Source organism: Diabrotica undecimpunctata, chromosome 8, assembly GCF_040954645.1.
Source record: "Diabrotica undecimpunctata isolate CICGRU chromosome 8, icDiaUnde3, whole genome shotgun sequence".
Classification (NCBI taxonomy): domain Eukaryota; kingdom Metazoa; phylum Arthropoda; class Insecta; order Coleoptera; family Chrysomelidae; genus Diabrotica; species Diabrotica undecimpunctata.
Genome location: NC_092810.1, coordinates 107,526,265 through 107,542,121, shown reverse-complemented (window position 1 = coordinate 107,542,121; position 15,857 = coordinate 107,526,265). Strand labels below are relative to the sequence as shown.

The 15,857-nt window shown below is 32.6% G+C and overlaps 1 protein-coding gene across 1 annotated transcript; it reads left to right on the top strand.

Annotated features, from left to right (window-relative positions):
- Positions 1 to 593: 593 nt before the first annotated feature.
- Rab39 (RAS oncogene family member Rab39) lies at positions 594 to 9,284 on the top strand. The gene is made up of 3 exons (XM_072540705.1): positions 594 to 837; positions 894 to 1,003; positions 7,053 to 9,284. Exons 1-3 carry the CDS (start codon positions 730 to 732, stop codon positions 7,489 to 7,491), a joined length of 657 nt encoding a protein of 218 aa, XP_072396806.1. The 5' UTR covers positions 594 to 729; the 3' UTR covers positions 7,492 to 9,284.
- Positions 9,285 to 15,857: the final 6,573 nt, after the last annotated feature.

Below are 15,857 nucleotides of genomic sequence, written 5' to 3'. Positions count from 1 at the left end.
CGTGACGCTAGTTTCGTGACGATCGCATCAGCATTTTACTATAGAGAAAACGTAATAAACGCCAGTATAGAAGCTTCACTTCAAAAAATAATAAAAATCAAATTCTTTTTATATTTAGCATTGATACCTTAGAATCGAGGTTCCCATCTGACACAGCGCGATATAGCTGCATGCACAAGATCGTACAGTTAATTCTGTAAATCGTGGCTACAAAGACTATCATATTAAGGTGCTTCAGACACCTTTTGATAATATAACAGTGTTCGGCTAAAATAAAGCTGAAATTTTTTGCCGAGGGCCGAAAAATATGTGAAAAGACAAAAAACATTAAAGAAGTCCACCGCCGCGTTTAAAACGGTACTTCCTCAAGAAGCTCGTAATATTAGTTTTTGGGCTTAATGCTAAATATTGCAATTAATCTTGTAAGCATACAATATTAATTACGTAAGAAACGTTAAAAAAATTACTTTCAAAAAGAGAGTCTTATTTGAAACACTAATGTCCCAACTCTACTTCTATCTTACGAGCTGAGCCACCCCTGTTCATTGAAGTCCAGCACAGTCACTTGTTTATTTTTTTTGACATTTGACATGACAAACGACAACGAAATCTAGTAACAGGCCATTGTATTTTGATCTTGTTCAATTTAGAATAGACAATAGTGTTTTAATAGTACATTCGTATTATTTTCTAAACTAAATTAATACCAGTGATAAATAATGTTATAAAATGGTAGAACCAATATTCGATTACCAATTTCGCCTAATACTAATAGGTGACAGTACAGTAGGAAAAAGTTCTTTACTCAAATATTTCACTGATGGAAAATTCGCTGAGGTATAATAATATTATTAATTTAATTTCTTTGTGGCTAATCATAAAATAATTCCTAGGTGTCTGACCCAACTGTCGGGGTTGATTTTTTCGCAAGGCTCATTGAAGTGAAAGATGGCACTAGGATAAAGCTTCAACTTTGGGATACTGCAGGACAGGAAAGATTTAGGTAAGTAAATAATCAATTAAAATCTTATCACTAAAAATAAACTGAACTTTTAACTTAGACGTGTTTAATCTGTGCACATTAAACCCTAAACTATGTAAATAGTTTGTATACAGGCCAATGTCATATTGTTCCATACATTAACATATTTTAAATTAGGTAAAATATACATGTGTTCTATATGACCTTAAACCAGTTCTTGAAAGTTATTAGAGCACTAAATGAAGGTTTAAAAAGGTTGAAGATAAACAAATGTAAAAGATGAGAAAGCTTAGAAATCAAGCTATACATCTGGTAAAAATGTTTTAATTATACAATTTTAAAGTTTATATATATATATATATATATATATATATATATATATATATATATATATATATATATATATATATACATTTAAAATACATCCATGAGAATACATGATAATACACCTTTTACTTCAATACAACCATTAAACTAGTAATCAAACTGTTTTTTTACTACTTATTATTCAAGAAAGGACCTTGATTGCTATTTATCAACAATGAAAGTAGTCACTTTTACAACTTTTTGAGACAAGCTTTTAAAATAATTATTTTTCACTATTTATCTGCATATTTTACCATAAATATTCAAGGAGTCTTTGATCTAATATGTACAATTTAATTATTTACCTTAACTAATTTAGTGCATATAACACTTTCACCTCTGAATGTATACATCAATTTTAAAAATCTCTTGGTTTTATTATATAAAATAAAACTTTGGTTAAACTTGGGGCTGATCATCATCATTCTGGTTTTACAACCTTGCATAGGTTCTAGCCTCCTAAAGAATTTCTCTTCAATCATCCCTATCCATTGCTTTCCTCCTCTAACCACATACTCCCATATTTCTCATGTCTTCATCCATGTCATTATATTACTATCCACCTCAGACATCCTATCTTAATATGTTTTACAATATCTGGATCTTGGTATATTCTATAAAGTTCAATGTTGTATTGTCTTCTCCACACTCCATTGTCATTCACTGCTCTATAGATTCGCCTTCGTACTTTTCTTTTGAAACATCCTAATATGTTTTCATTACTTTTTGTTAGAGTCTAGATTTCTGAACCATATGTTAAGACTAGGCATATTATTGTTTTGTAGAGTTTTATTTTTGTATTTCTTGATATAAGTGTGGATTTCAGGAGATTGAGCCCAAAATACCATCTGTTGACCGTGCAAATTCTGCAGTTTATCTCTGGGGTAGTAGTATTTCTGCGTTAAGGAGCACTTCCAGGTATACAAACTCATTCCCTGCTTCGGTGACGTCATTTTCTATAACAAGTGGTCATAGGATTTGTTGTTGCCTGCTTATTTTCACATACTTTGTTTTGTTGGTGTTTATTGTTAAACCCATTTTTATAGCTGATTCTTTTAATGCTATATATGCCTCTCATACAGAGTTTTCTGTTCTACCAACAATACTAATATCATCAGCATAGGCAAGCATTTGCACTGATTTATATATTGAACCAATGGTTGTGATTTGTGACATACATATTGCTTTTTCCAGAGCTAGATTGAACAGTATACAGGAGAGAGAGTCTCATTTGCGCAGCCCATCATTTGTTTTAAAAGGTTCAGACAGTCCTCCCTGAATTTATACTCTAAATTCAACTTTTTCAAGAGTTAGTTTTGTTAAATTTACCAACTGACTTGGTATTCCTAACCCTTTCATTGCTTTGAACTTTTCTATTCACAGAGTTGTAGGCTGCTTTGTAGTCTATAAATATGTGATGAGTGTCAATGCCATATTCCAGTGTTTTTTCTAAAATTTGTTTCAGGGTTGCAATCTGATGAATTGTCAATTTACCACCTCAGAAATCAACCTGGAATTTTCCTACTATCCGTTCTGCATATGGTGCCATACAGTGACATAGTACTGTGGAAAATATTTTATATGCTACATTTAGAAGCGTAATTGCTCTGTGGTTAGAGTATTCAAAGATATCTCCTTTTTTATGAATGGTGCAAAGTATTCCAATATTCCAATAATTGGGGAGGGATTTCTGTGTCCATATTTCTTTTATAAGCTGCTGTAATGTCATTATGGTATTGTGGTCATCTTCTTTATATAGTTCAGCTGGGAGATTATCTATTCCAGGAGATTTGTTTCTGGCTAGTTTTTTAACTGCATCTTTAACTTCAATAATCGTTGGTGATTTCTCTTCCCTCTCGTCTATTCCCCTTGCCTCATCGCTTTCGTCTTCCAGGCTTTCTTCTTCTTCCTCTATATCAGTGGTGTCCAACTTAATCGGACTTGAGATCTACTGTCTGTCTTTATAATTATTTGCGATCTACTGACTAGGAATTTTTTAACTATACTGGCGATCAATAAAACTGTTAATCCAGAATTTTAACTATAAAAGTGAGTTGAATATCTCAGAGTTGCTCACTATATCTCAGAAAATCAATCACTGGATCTGAAAGACTGTGTGAAAGATCAGTTTTCGAGATCTGAAAGAAATTTTAATGTGATTAAGTTCTTCTTTATTTATTTTTCCAACTACATTTAAAAAAAAAAAAATGTATGTGAGACTTTTACGTTTGAACAGTTTTTGCTAGGTTCTTAAAGTTTGGCCTGTAATTGGAAATGGGCAACCCTAAAGAATCCAACATATGAGCATCAGTCTCATGCTGGAATGCTCTTTATTCTTCGTTTGTTTTAAATATAAAAACACTGAGTAACATAAATAGTTTGAACCAAAACATGAAGGCAGTTGTTCAGCACATTTTTTTTTTAATTTTGATATTTGTCATTGCACACCAATGGCCGGAAATCTAGATGTGAACCTGACCTCTATTTCAAAAATACATCGCAGTGCATAGGAAATATTTCATTTTCAAGAAAAAGTTGGTCCATTTGGAATATCTCTGCAAATTGTTTGGATGTTTCTAAGGTGTATTGAATGGATAATTGATAAATTCAACCAAACTTTAAATTTTATTGAAATCTCTAAAACAGATTTCAAGGTATGATACCACCGACTGAATTTCTGCTGTATACTTTTGTGAATTGAAAACATATGCAGGGTGTTTTTCCCTGTGATCTTTAATGTTCATAAATCTTTAATATCAAATATTAAAAATGCTGTTTGAAATTTGAATGATGATCATTTCTGATGTTTTGTTCTTGCCTTACAGTTCCAGATTCAATGTGCTTAGTTTACCAATGAAATCTGCTAGAAATGCCAAATCACATTACTAGTCTAAGTCACGTAATTGCTGTTGATCATCACCCCTTTCTTCAAGAAACTTAATAATGTCATTTAGCAAATTACGAAACCTTTGCAAAAACTTATTGCTACTCAGCCACCTTACGTCGGTGTGTAAGATTAAATCTGGTTCTTTGTCATCCAGTTGTTGCTTAAACAGCCATCTTTGCAGAGATTTGCCTCTTATTGAATCGACAATTTTAAACGCAATATCCATCACATCTTTTGTGTTAAGCCTTTTACTGATCAGGACCTGTTGATGAATAAGGCAGTGGTAATTAATGAAGTTTAGGAAATCTTCATCTTTGTGAATATAAATATATATAGTGATATAAATCTATTATTAACACCAATCATTGCTGGAGTCCCATCTGTCGTTATTGAAACGAGGTTAAAAAGAGACAGATTAATCTTACCGACAAAATGTTTGAATTCCGTAAATAAATCAATGTCTCGTGCTCTGACTTTTATGGATATCATTGTTAGCAACTCTTCTCTTGTTTAGAAATCGTCAAAGACCATCCGAATAAAAATAAGTAACTGTGCAATGTCCATTATAACCAACTTCTACCTACCGCGTCCTGCGTGCTACTCATACAAAGTGGACACTTCATGAGTCGCTCGCGATGATCGATGCAAGATTGCTAGCACTCCAATAATTATCGTAATATTTAGGACGGGAATAGGTGGGTATATTATACCGATAATTTTTTCCTTGCCCGCGATCGACGGGTTGGCCTCCTCTGCTCTATATTAAGTGGCTGGTTAAAGTATTCCACCCAACTGTTCAATACATCTTTCCTCTGCATTGTCTTGTGGTTGCATTGAATTATTTTCTGATCATGTTAACTCCCGTATAGAATGCTCTGAGTTATTTGTCTATGTTAAGGTTTTGTATATATATATATATATATATATATATATATATATATATATATATATATATATATATATATATATACAAAAAGTAACAAGAAGTCCAGAGACCTCTCTCTGATAGCAAATTAGGTGAACCGCAAATTCAAAGCCTCTTACTAGAGGCTTTTAACGACGCTAGAAGTATCCTTTTACTTCGACATGCATCTACGATTCAATTTTGAAAAATACTATCTTTTTCGCTCTTTACGTAGAGAAATACGTTTAAATGAAAGTAAAAGATTGCATTTCATTTCAATCGGAACTCCACCATTGCTCTCCACGTGTTTCGAGTTATTCAACTCATCATCAGGAATACTTGTGAGAGTTGAACCTGAAATGAAATGCAGTCTAGTATTTGGTCATTATAACCAAAATAACAGCCAGGTCCGCTAGCAGCGACATCTGTACGAAGTAACAAGAAGTCCAGACACCTCTCTCTGATAGCAAATTAGGTGAACCGCAAATTCAAAGCCTCTTACTAGAGGCTTTTAACGACACTAGAAGTATCCTTTTACTTCGACATGCATCTTTGCAGCAGATTTGATTTTGGTTCAAAGCACATAATGGTTTGGAAATGAATCATTCAATGGGATTGATTTTAAATAGCGCGAAAGAAATTATGAAGTTTGTTTACTTAAAATGGTTGACAAAACCGAAAAAAAACATTGATCAGCAATCATTACATCGTTGTATGCAGCATGCCTCGTAATACAGATGATTCATGTGTATGTTACGAGCAAAGCCCGATATTGGACAATCCTAGCATTGTATGGAAATTATTGTCCACTTCTAGCATTGTACCCCCAAACTGTACAATGTCCGAAATGATCAAAATTAAAAATGATTATTGAAACGCTCATCGATTCGTCTTGATTATTATTGACAAGCGACACACCAAATCAAAAATCGAACATTTCTTATTAATTATTTGATATTTTTATATTTTCTATTTATGTATAGAGTTCTTCTTTTTCGAATCGTCAATGTGATAAAACGCTGTGTAAAACTAAAATATAAATAATAAGAATTTGTTCTGCAATAGAGTAATAATGTGAGTGAAACATTATAAAGCTTCAAGAGATAGGTACATCACTATACTATAATATAGGGAAGATGTTTGTGAATCGATATCTGTCATAATTCTCCCAAACTTTGACGAATGGCTACTTATTGAAATTCGAACATTGTACAGCAATTCTTTTATACAAAGTCCGACGATTATGTCTATTTCGGAGATTGTACAGTAAAGGGGTACAATGCTAGAAGTGGACAAGATTTTCCGTACAATGCTAGGATTGTCCAATTTCGGACATTGCTCGTAACATGTATAAACGAATTGTTTTTAAATCGTATTTTCAGAAGATGATAATTAACATACAGAAATTTTAATTTGATATGATTTTTCGGACTATTTGGTCACACTATTCATAATCAATAATAAATTGTAAATATCATAACTTCATTATTAGTGACAAATAGAATTAAGTTTTCAATATGTATATTATGTATGGGTTATGGGTTTTTCCGCATTCACTGCGATAATAATTGTAAAATATCTCTCTTCTTGTAATCCCGTCTTTTAATCCTGTAAACCAGCCTTCTATAAATGTTTCGCGTTTACTTTTAACATTTAAATCATGCCAAACTTTTCCTATTGTATGACCTTCGTTAATCCAGGTTTCATCCAAATAATATATTTTGCGTCCAATGCTGCGAATTTTGCGTATTTCTTTTAAATATTTTCTTCTCTATACAATAATTTATTATTTTTTTCTAATAACATACTTTTTCAAGCGCCATGTGTGTGTGTTTATCATATAACTGCTGTATAAATATTTCAATTTTTTACTTCATATTTTCCGTATTTTAAGAATGACTTTCGAATTTTAGGTCCATAACGAAGTCATATTATAGAAATTCAGTAGGTGCCCTTTTAGTTTACGACATATGCAACAGAAACAGCTTTGACAACATACCTGCATGGATGTCAGAAGCGAGAAGACACATTGAACCACACAGACCTGTATTTGCTCTAGTAGGATGTAAGTTAGATCTGGTTAACAACGGAGAACAAAGGCAAGTATCAAAAGAAGAAGCCAAAACTTTTGCTGATCAACACGGTCTCTTCCAAGTCGAAACATCTGCCAAAAATGGTCACAACGTGGAAGAAGCTTTCAGATGCGTAACTCAAGAGGTTTTTAATAGAATACAGAGCGGAGAATATAAGGTAGAGGATGGTTGGGATGGTATAAAGACAGGGTTCTCTAGACCTACTGGTTTGAACTTCAACTTGGTTGAAGCTGAACCAGCCAAATTTTCATGTTGTTAGTTTTTTATTTAGATGTACCTGATTTTACCAACTAATGATTTTTCTTTAATGGTACTACCAAATTACTAAATCTCTGTGATTTTAACCCATTAAAACTTGAAACTATTTTAAATGCAATGCTGTTTTAAAATTTGACTAAAAATGTTCTATAAATACAAAAATAATGTGAAAAAATATGATGGGTCTAAAAATTCATACGATAGGTCTTTATGACAATGTGGCTATATGTTTATACACACACTGGATACATGATACACTGATATACATTGGAAACATGATATATACATACAGGTATACAAAAAATATTAGGAGTTACAATAAGATATGAATTAAATTTGATTACACAATGGTAAACTTTCAGAAATTGATTAGGCTACTAGGCTTGGGGAATTCAGGAGCTTCTCTAAACTCTTGTGTAGATTGTGATTGCAGATACATCAAGGTTACGTGTGTAAGTTATAGAATCTGACAGTGCAAGTAGAAATTCTTATTTTATCTATTATCTATATTTTATCTAAAGCATCTGATACTTAAAGCAACCATATTTGTTAAATATGACATCTCACCTTTTTTATGCTAAATTTTTCTCAGCTAATGGGCTAACTAATCATCATCATCTTCTGTTTTTACGGTATGATAATGAAATTTCCATTTAAAAATCTTCTTTACTTATGTTTAAGAATGCTAAAGAGTTCATGGACATAACTCAGAACAAATGAAAGTGTGTTTCAAATGATGGAAACTGATAAAGTCTAAGCAACATTAACATTTTTGTCTGCGACTTCGAATTTTTCAGATGTATTAAGTGGTGGTAGATTCAATGCTTTTGCAAGAATGTGAGTTTTGCCAAATTTATATTTCTTTGAATACAACATTTTTTTTCGGGAACACCGTTCACGTGATACGTTATGTGTCTCAATTGGTAATAATGCTATGACGTTTAGGCTATTCTAATTTCCATTGGAATCATCCATTAATATTTTCCAAAATTTCTTCGGTATCCAGGGTCCTCTTTAATGAACGAAATGGATCTGACATTGTAATATCGTTTACTCTAGAAGTAAGACTATGGTAGTCGTTAAGCTATTTATTCACTCCGTTTAATAAATATAAAATAAAAGGTAATAAAAATAATTTTATGAATTTGTTTGGTACCTGCACATCGTTTTTTGTTGCTGACATAATTACTAACAGCTCAGTTTCACTCAAACAGTGTGCTCAATCTCTGTAATTTTACCTATGGTTTAATTTTAAGCTTATTGTGGAGATGATACATTTAAAAAACATTAAGAAATTAAGAAATTAAGAAAGAACGTATGAATTTTTAACCAGCAGGCTTTTCTGGGTTAAAGTTAGTGTACTCTAAATAGGAGTATAAGATCTAACATACGTCCAATTTTCTAATAACTTAAACTATAGTATTTAAGTTGTATAACTTTTTATTCTTTTATTCAAATTGATACGGCAATATATTTTTTATATTGCTACTAATACTAATTATTGAAAGTGATATTCAGGTACATTTAAGGTAGCTGGTTACTTTTTTAAACGACAGTAGACCCTGTATATATTTGGTGATTTTTTAAAACATTGGTAAAATGTATTTGTATATAGTAATTTAAGTGATTAGAGAAGAAATTGGGATACTTTTGTGTCGACTTATGTATACCTAGTCAATAGAGTTTTTAGCCTGAGTAGCCCAAATTGAATTCACATATTTATTATACCATTGGCACACGGTTTGTCAACAAAATATTTTGGTTGGAGTTTATTAGTAAATTTTTAAATATTAATTTTGGTTTGTATTCAATTGATAACCAGATATGTCCTCTTCCTAAATCCAAATCCTTTGTAAGGTTGCATACTTCATTGTAGTTTGCAGATATAGTTAAGTTTCAATATTTTAGGCACTTAATTCTAAGAAATGGTAATTGAGTTTTAACAACACTGTTGCCAGGTTGTGATTATAGATAATTTATCAATTTATTTATTAATAATTCACATACAGTCAAATAGTCATAGAATAACGGACTTGTTACAGTATCTCATTAAACATGACAACGCTGACCAGTAGAAAAGAACAGTGGATAATCAAAGCAGCAAGTTAGAGAGAGATAGAGATACCACTTAGTAATGGGGACTCACTCATGGGGGTAAGTTAATATTAGCTGGGGGCAAGTATATAAAGGTTAAGAAAATGGATATTAAGGTAGAAATTAATAACTCAATAGAATATTAAAGTAATTTATTTAATAAAAAAAAACAACAAAAGTGAAAAGTAAAATATATTATTTATGTTATTCACACAAATTATGAGGTTTTTGTTCAAAACTTAGCCTGGATCGCTAATTTAAACGTCAGAGGTACAATGAATACAAGTGTACATTTTACTGTCTTTGCCACAGGCAGTTAAGATTTGATTTCACATATAGTGCCTCTGTATATTCGCTTATACTTATTTCATCCTTCCAGGATTCATCATAGCGACTGGTAAAAGAAGTAACTATTAAATGCTTTCAATATGGACGCTATAGTCGTCTAAGAATAAATCATCAAAGTAGAAATGCGAAGATTTCTATTGACAAAACCAAAATTCAGGTTTTTGCTTTATATTTATATGTTCGCTTGTATAAGCAAATATACAGAGGCACTATACGTGAAATAAAATCTCTACTGTCTTTTCTTTTATTTTGGTTCACTCTTTATGAGTACAAGAAATCAATTCGCCAAGGATTTTTGCTTAGAGTAGGAGATATGTTGTGGAATGCCACTTTTAGATTCCTCATACCTCTCTTACACCTTTATCATCGTCTGTTTTGCCTTGCAATTTATAGAAGGCACAGATTAAAGCAAAAATTTGAATTTTGGTTTCGTCAATAGAAATCTTCGCTGTTCTACTTTGGCGACTTAATTTTTTTTTAAATATTTTTATCTTCTTATTTGTGCCAGTCTTGATAATTTTATTTAACTTTTTTTTTTACTTTTTCTATTGCAGCATTTTTTTGGCTATAGAAACTCATAGAAGACGTAGATTGGTGCTCCTGTGACTGAAAATTCTCAACGTTACTAGTCCCAGCCTGGGTAGCTTCGACAGCGCTGTTTTGAAAAGTCATCTCTCTATCTAACTGAGCTTGACAAGAAGTCAGTAACAGTAAACATGTCTTTGTTGTAGGGCGCGATTCCAGTGCCTTGAAATCCAGAAATAATATTTGCAGGATTTATCGCTTTGAGCAGTGCCAATTTTACGAGGCCATGAATATCGTAAATTGTCACTGTTTTACCTGGATTGTTCGTCATCCATTCATCAACTGAAGCAAAATAAATTTTTTTAAATGGTCCGTAGGCTGATTTGTCAAGAGGTTCCAGGCGATGTGATTTATTCTCAGATGTCGCTATAGCGTCCATATTGAAGCCATTTTATTGTTGCTTCTTTTGACCGAAAAGATTTGATTTCACTTTTAGAGCTTCTGTACCAGTCGCTCTGATGAATCCTGGTAGGATGAAATACGTATAAGCGAATATACAGAGGCACTATACGTGAAATCAAATCTTAACTGTCTTTTCTTTTAAAACGATCAAGGTTGACTCTGAGTAAGAGGATGATACCTTGTGTCTCATATGTTTGGGAGCCTTACTCGATGTCCAAACCTAGTCAAAACTGGATATAGTGTATGTCATGTAAAAAATTGGCCTACATTGAATGTGTCAAAGACAGGAAAATGTACACTTGTATTTCATTGTACCTCTGACTTTGAAATTAGCGATTCAGACTAAGTTTTGAACAAAAACATCATAATTTGTGTGAATAACCTCAATAATATATTTTAATTTTTACTTTTGTATTTCTTTTTGTTAAATAAATTACTTTAATATACTATTGAGTGATTAATTTCTACCTTAAAATCCAGTGTCTTAACATTTATATACTTGCCTCCAACCTGCAGTCTCAACCTGCCTCCAGCTAATATAAACTTGCCTCCACGTGGGGAACATGGAGGCAAGTTGATACACTTTGTACCATTATACAAAAATGTCAATTGTGGCAAAAGTATCAATTCAATCTAAAAGTCAATATCTTAGAAAAAATTACAACATATGAAAATATTTTGTATAACAAAATAATAACGTTTTTATAGGAAAAAAAATCTAAACTAAAATTGTAAAAATACAAAATACGAAATTTGTTTCAACTTGCCCCGCTTTTCCCTAAACTAGTAAGACCAAATACTTTCCAAGTCAGGTTAGTATTATGAGTTTTTTCCTGGTCATCATTTTAACCCTACACTGCTATGATGCAAACATGCACCAACCATAATTTTGTCCATAACTCCACGCAGACCCAGAGCAAATATTTTGTGCTCCGATGCGTAGTGATTCATCCAAGCGTCGTATTATCCGACAAGCGAGAGCTGGCCGGTTGCGCGTAGAACAAGTTGAAAAGTGGAAGGGATTGGTCATTTTTATTGCTGTCGGCTACGAGTTCACATCGTGGGATTAGTGCTAGATTTCTGACAGTGTTGTCAAGTATTTACATTTTTATTTGGAGTGGCCCTATATTATAAACTATTATTTATATTTATTAAAATGGCAAGTGTATTAAAAGGCAAACCTTTGGGATCTCAAGCACGAGAAATAATTTTCAATGTTTTTAAGTTTACAACCGAAGAAGCTAATGCAGATAAAGTCTTAGTTGATTTAAAAAAGATACAAGAACGTGTAGCTCATTTAACTGGTAATTATAATACTCATTTTCAAAATAAATTCAGATTTAAATAATTTAATTTAAGTTAATTTACAATAAATAAATAAATAAAAAATTACAGTACATTAGATTACCAGTAAATAATGTGAAACACATGTGAAATAGAAATGACATAAAACTTGAAATGTGTTTCTCCAATATATTTATTTACTACAGATATGCTGGACCCTTTAATATTTCGATACATTGCATTTTTCATAAATGGGAACGAAATATGATATTGTAAGCAATGATATCACAAGATAAAAGGCCGATAATACTTAAGTTTATCGTCTGGCTTAGAAAAACAAACAAAGAACGTGTGTTTTGTGTTTAGTTTAGTAATCATTAAGACATAATTTGCATCTGTCCGCGATACATACAAAAATACCTTCCCTTCGAGAATTAATTACGTTTTACGAAAATAAATATTATTAACAGTTTTTTCTACGTTTTATTCAATATTATTATTTTTTTTTATTTTGTTTTCGTGGTAAATAAGTTTATCACACACGCATCTACACAACCACGGAACATATCTACTAACGTAATTTTCAGATCCCAACTAAATTTTTGATACGGCAACTACGCATTTGTGACACCCACGATTAAGTACCTCTCCTATCTCTCTTAGAATAAATCCTTTTCTATTTTCGCGCAGCTCACCCGCCAGCTCACGCTTGTCTGATTCATCGAGTTAGTGATTGTACATTAACATAAGATATACATACTGATCTTAGACAAGGAAATCTTTGTCTATACTGATCGTATAACATAACCATACTTTATTTTATACTGTGGCGCCAGATTGACTTCTAGTTTGTGTCCGTTGAATGTGATATTTTACTACTGTTTTCACTTATAAAAATTGGAAAGGTATGTATGATTTAATTACTGTTAGTTCATTGGTTTATTTGATAAACGTAGAAACTATATTTGTTTTGATCGTTTGAAATGGATGTTTATTTATGCCTATTTTTTAAATGATTTACATTTGACTCAGCGCGCATATAACAGATTTTTTTATCTTTCAGGTGGCTTTGATATATACCGAGGGTTCCAAACGAATTACACTGGATAATTTAAATGACGAAGAAATTCAGGAACTTATATAAATATACCAAGTGATAGTGAGGATGAATTGGGAGACATCAGTGACGAAGATGAAGAACCAAATAACATTCCAAAGCCAGTTACAAATGAAATGTTAGAAAAATATATGAACGAAACTAATGTTGATGAAATATTTGTTTCTGTTAGTGACACCGATGGTAATTTGCAAGGGAATTCTTCTGATAATAACCAAGACAGGGGCGAACTTAGCGAAAATGAAAACCATGAACCTAATAGAATGAAAAAAATGAAGATTTAAAAATTAAGCAGCTGGTGTGGAAAAATAAGAAAATTGGTCAAGTGCCATCTAATTTCAAAGGAAATGATCATATTCCTAATATCTTGAAGGATTTGACGACCCATAGGAGTTTTTTAAATATTTTTTCGATGACACAATTATGCAAAAAATTGTAGATAAGGCTATCCAGTATAGTGTTCAGAAGGATCCATCCAAACCATTTGAATTTTCGTCCAACGATTTAAATAAATGTTTAGGAATATGCATATTGACGTCAGCAATAAACAACACTGGAGTTCAGAGGTAGGCATTGAAATAGTTAAAAATTGTATGAGTCAAAAGCATTTTGAAAAAATTGTAATGTCTATTCGTATTAAAACCAGGGCGTTAAGCAACACCACACTGCTGGAAGAAAGGAGGGGAGAAATTCTTCGAATATGTCTAAGGATATTCAAGAGAAAAACGCCCACCGTTCCATCCATCAGAATGATGCTCTGCCCGACTGTTCAGCCCTGGGTTCGTTCCCTGTTCATTCTCTCCCCACACCAATCCCAGAAAGGTACAGGAAATAAAAAAAAACTTACGAAGTCATAGTAAAGGCATATATATTTATTAAATAATAATAAACAGAATTCATATTATTATGATTGTGAAGCAAAAATAAATTTTTCAACTGAGACTCAAAGATTCTGCCGGTTACCGGTATAAAATAATTTAAGTATAAAAAAGTACTCAGCTTTAGTTCGTTCTAAAAGAGTCGTTCAGTTCTCCAGGAACGGTTCCGATCTTTGTGGAAGTTAGCCGCTGTCGGTGGTTGTTGGTTGGGCTAAGGGGGGTTGTTGGTCTAGATAGCAATCATTTTTGTCCCCATGTTGGTAAATGGGTTTCAAATTATATTCTGATGCATCAGTGAATTTAAGGTAGTATGGGTGGTTGCTGATTGTTTCCCCAAGGTAGTGTGGTTGGCTGTTGTTTGCTTCCCAAGGTAGTGTGGTTGGCTATTGCTTGCTCCCCACGGTAGTGGCCGTGTATACGGCTAAGACACTAACCAATTTGTGTGACTAAAGTTTCGTTGGCAGAATGATTGTAGTGATATGATTGAAAAGAGAGCGAATAAAAATTTGTATCGGCTTATATAGGATGGAGCGGCTACTAAAAATATTTACAATTTAGTGAGGTCGCTTTGGAATAATATAGTACGAGGGACAAGTACCAAGCGGAGCTTGGTGTCACGTTCAATTGGTTGATTAAAACGTTACAAAATTCGATTGTTTTTACATTTCAATGCTACTAATGCGACTAATAAGTTATATAAAATTCGGCCTGTCATTGATTCCTTATCTGAAAAATTCTTATCTTTGCTTCTAGAAGAATCTCTTAGTATTGATGAACAGATATGTGCAATCAAAGCTTGACATCACATGAAACGATACTTGCCACTAAAACCCCACAAATGGGGTTATGAGTTATTTATTATAAGTGGTGTTTCTGATTATTGCTATAAGTTTGAAATCTACACTGGAACTCAAAATGACCCATCACGTCGACTAAACTGCGAACCTGATGTAGGTGCAAGCGGCAACATTGTCATTTATTTGACAAGTTAAGTACCCAGAAACTGTTTCCAGAAAATTTATTTCGATAACTACTACACACTACACCTTAGTCGAAGTTGTGTCGGCTTTAGCCAACATGGGAATTCAATCGTTGATAGAATATAGAATTCCATTGTGCAAATTACCTAATGATGCAGACACCAAGGAGTTTGTTCGAGGAACATCTGTAGAATATGTTGCTAACTGTAATGGTGTAGATATAGCAAATATCTTATGGAAAGACAACAAAAATGTTCTTATCATCAGTTGTAGGGATTAATCCTGAAGACGAAATATCACGTTTCGATAGAAAATAAAAAGAGAAAATAAAGGTTAAATGTCTGGCAAGCGTGAAAGAATATAATCGTCACACGGGTGGTGTAGATTTACTGGATAGTATCAAACCGTTATAGGATTATAATGCCATTTACTAGATATCTGCATAATCAATGCTTGGCTATCTTATAAAAAAGTGCACTCGGATGAGAAACTTAACATGGCTTAACTTATAATCTATAGGCGCATCTTATGTATATCCTGGGTTGACAGAGTTACTAATGTGGAGGTCCTGCTTAGAATGGGGAAAGAATGTGAAATTCTCATTGGAGAAAATACCGGCGTTTGAGGTGGAATTATGTGTGATTCCACGTGCTTTCAATCTTCAACTAACTTATACCGC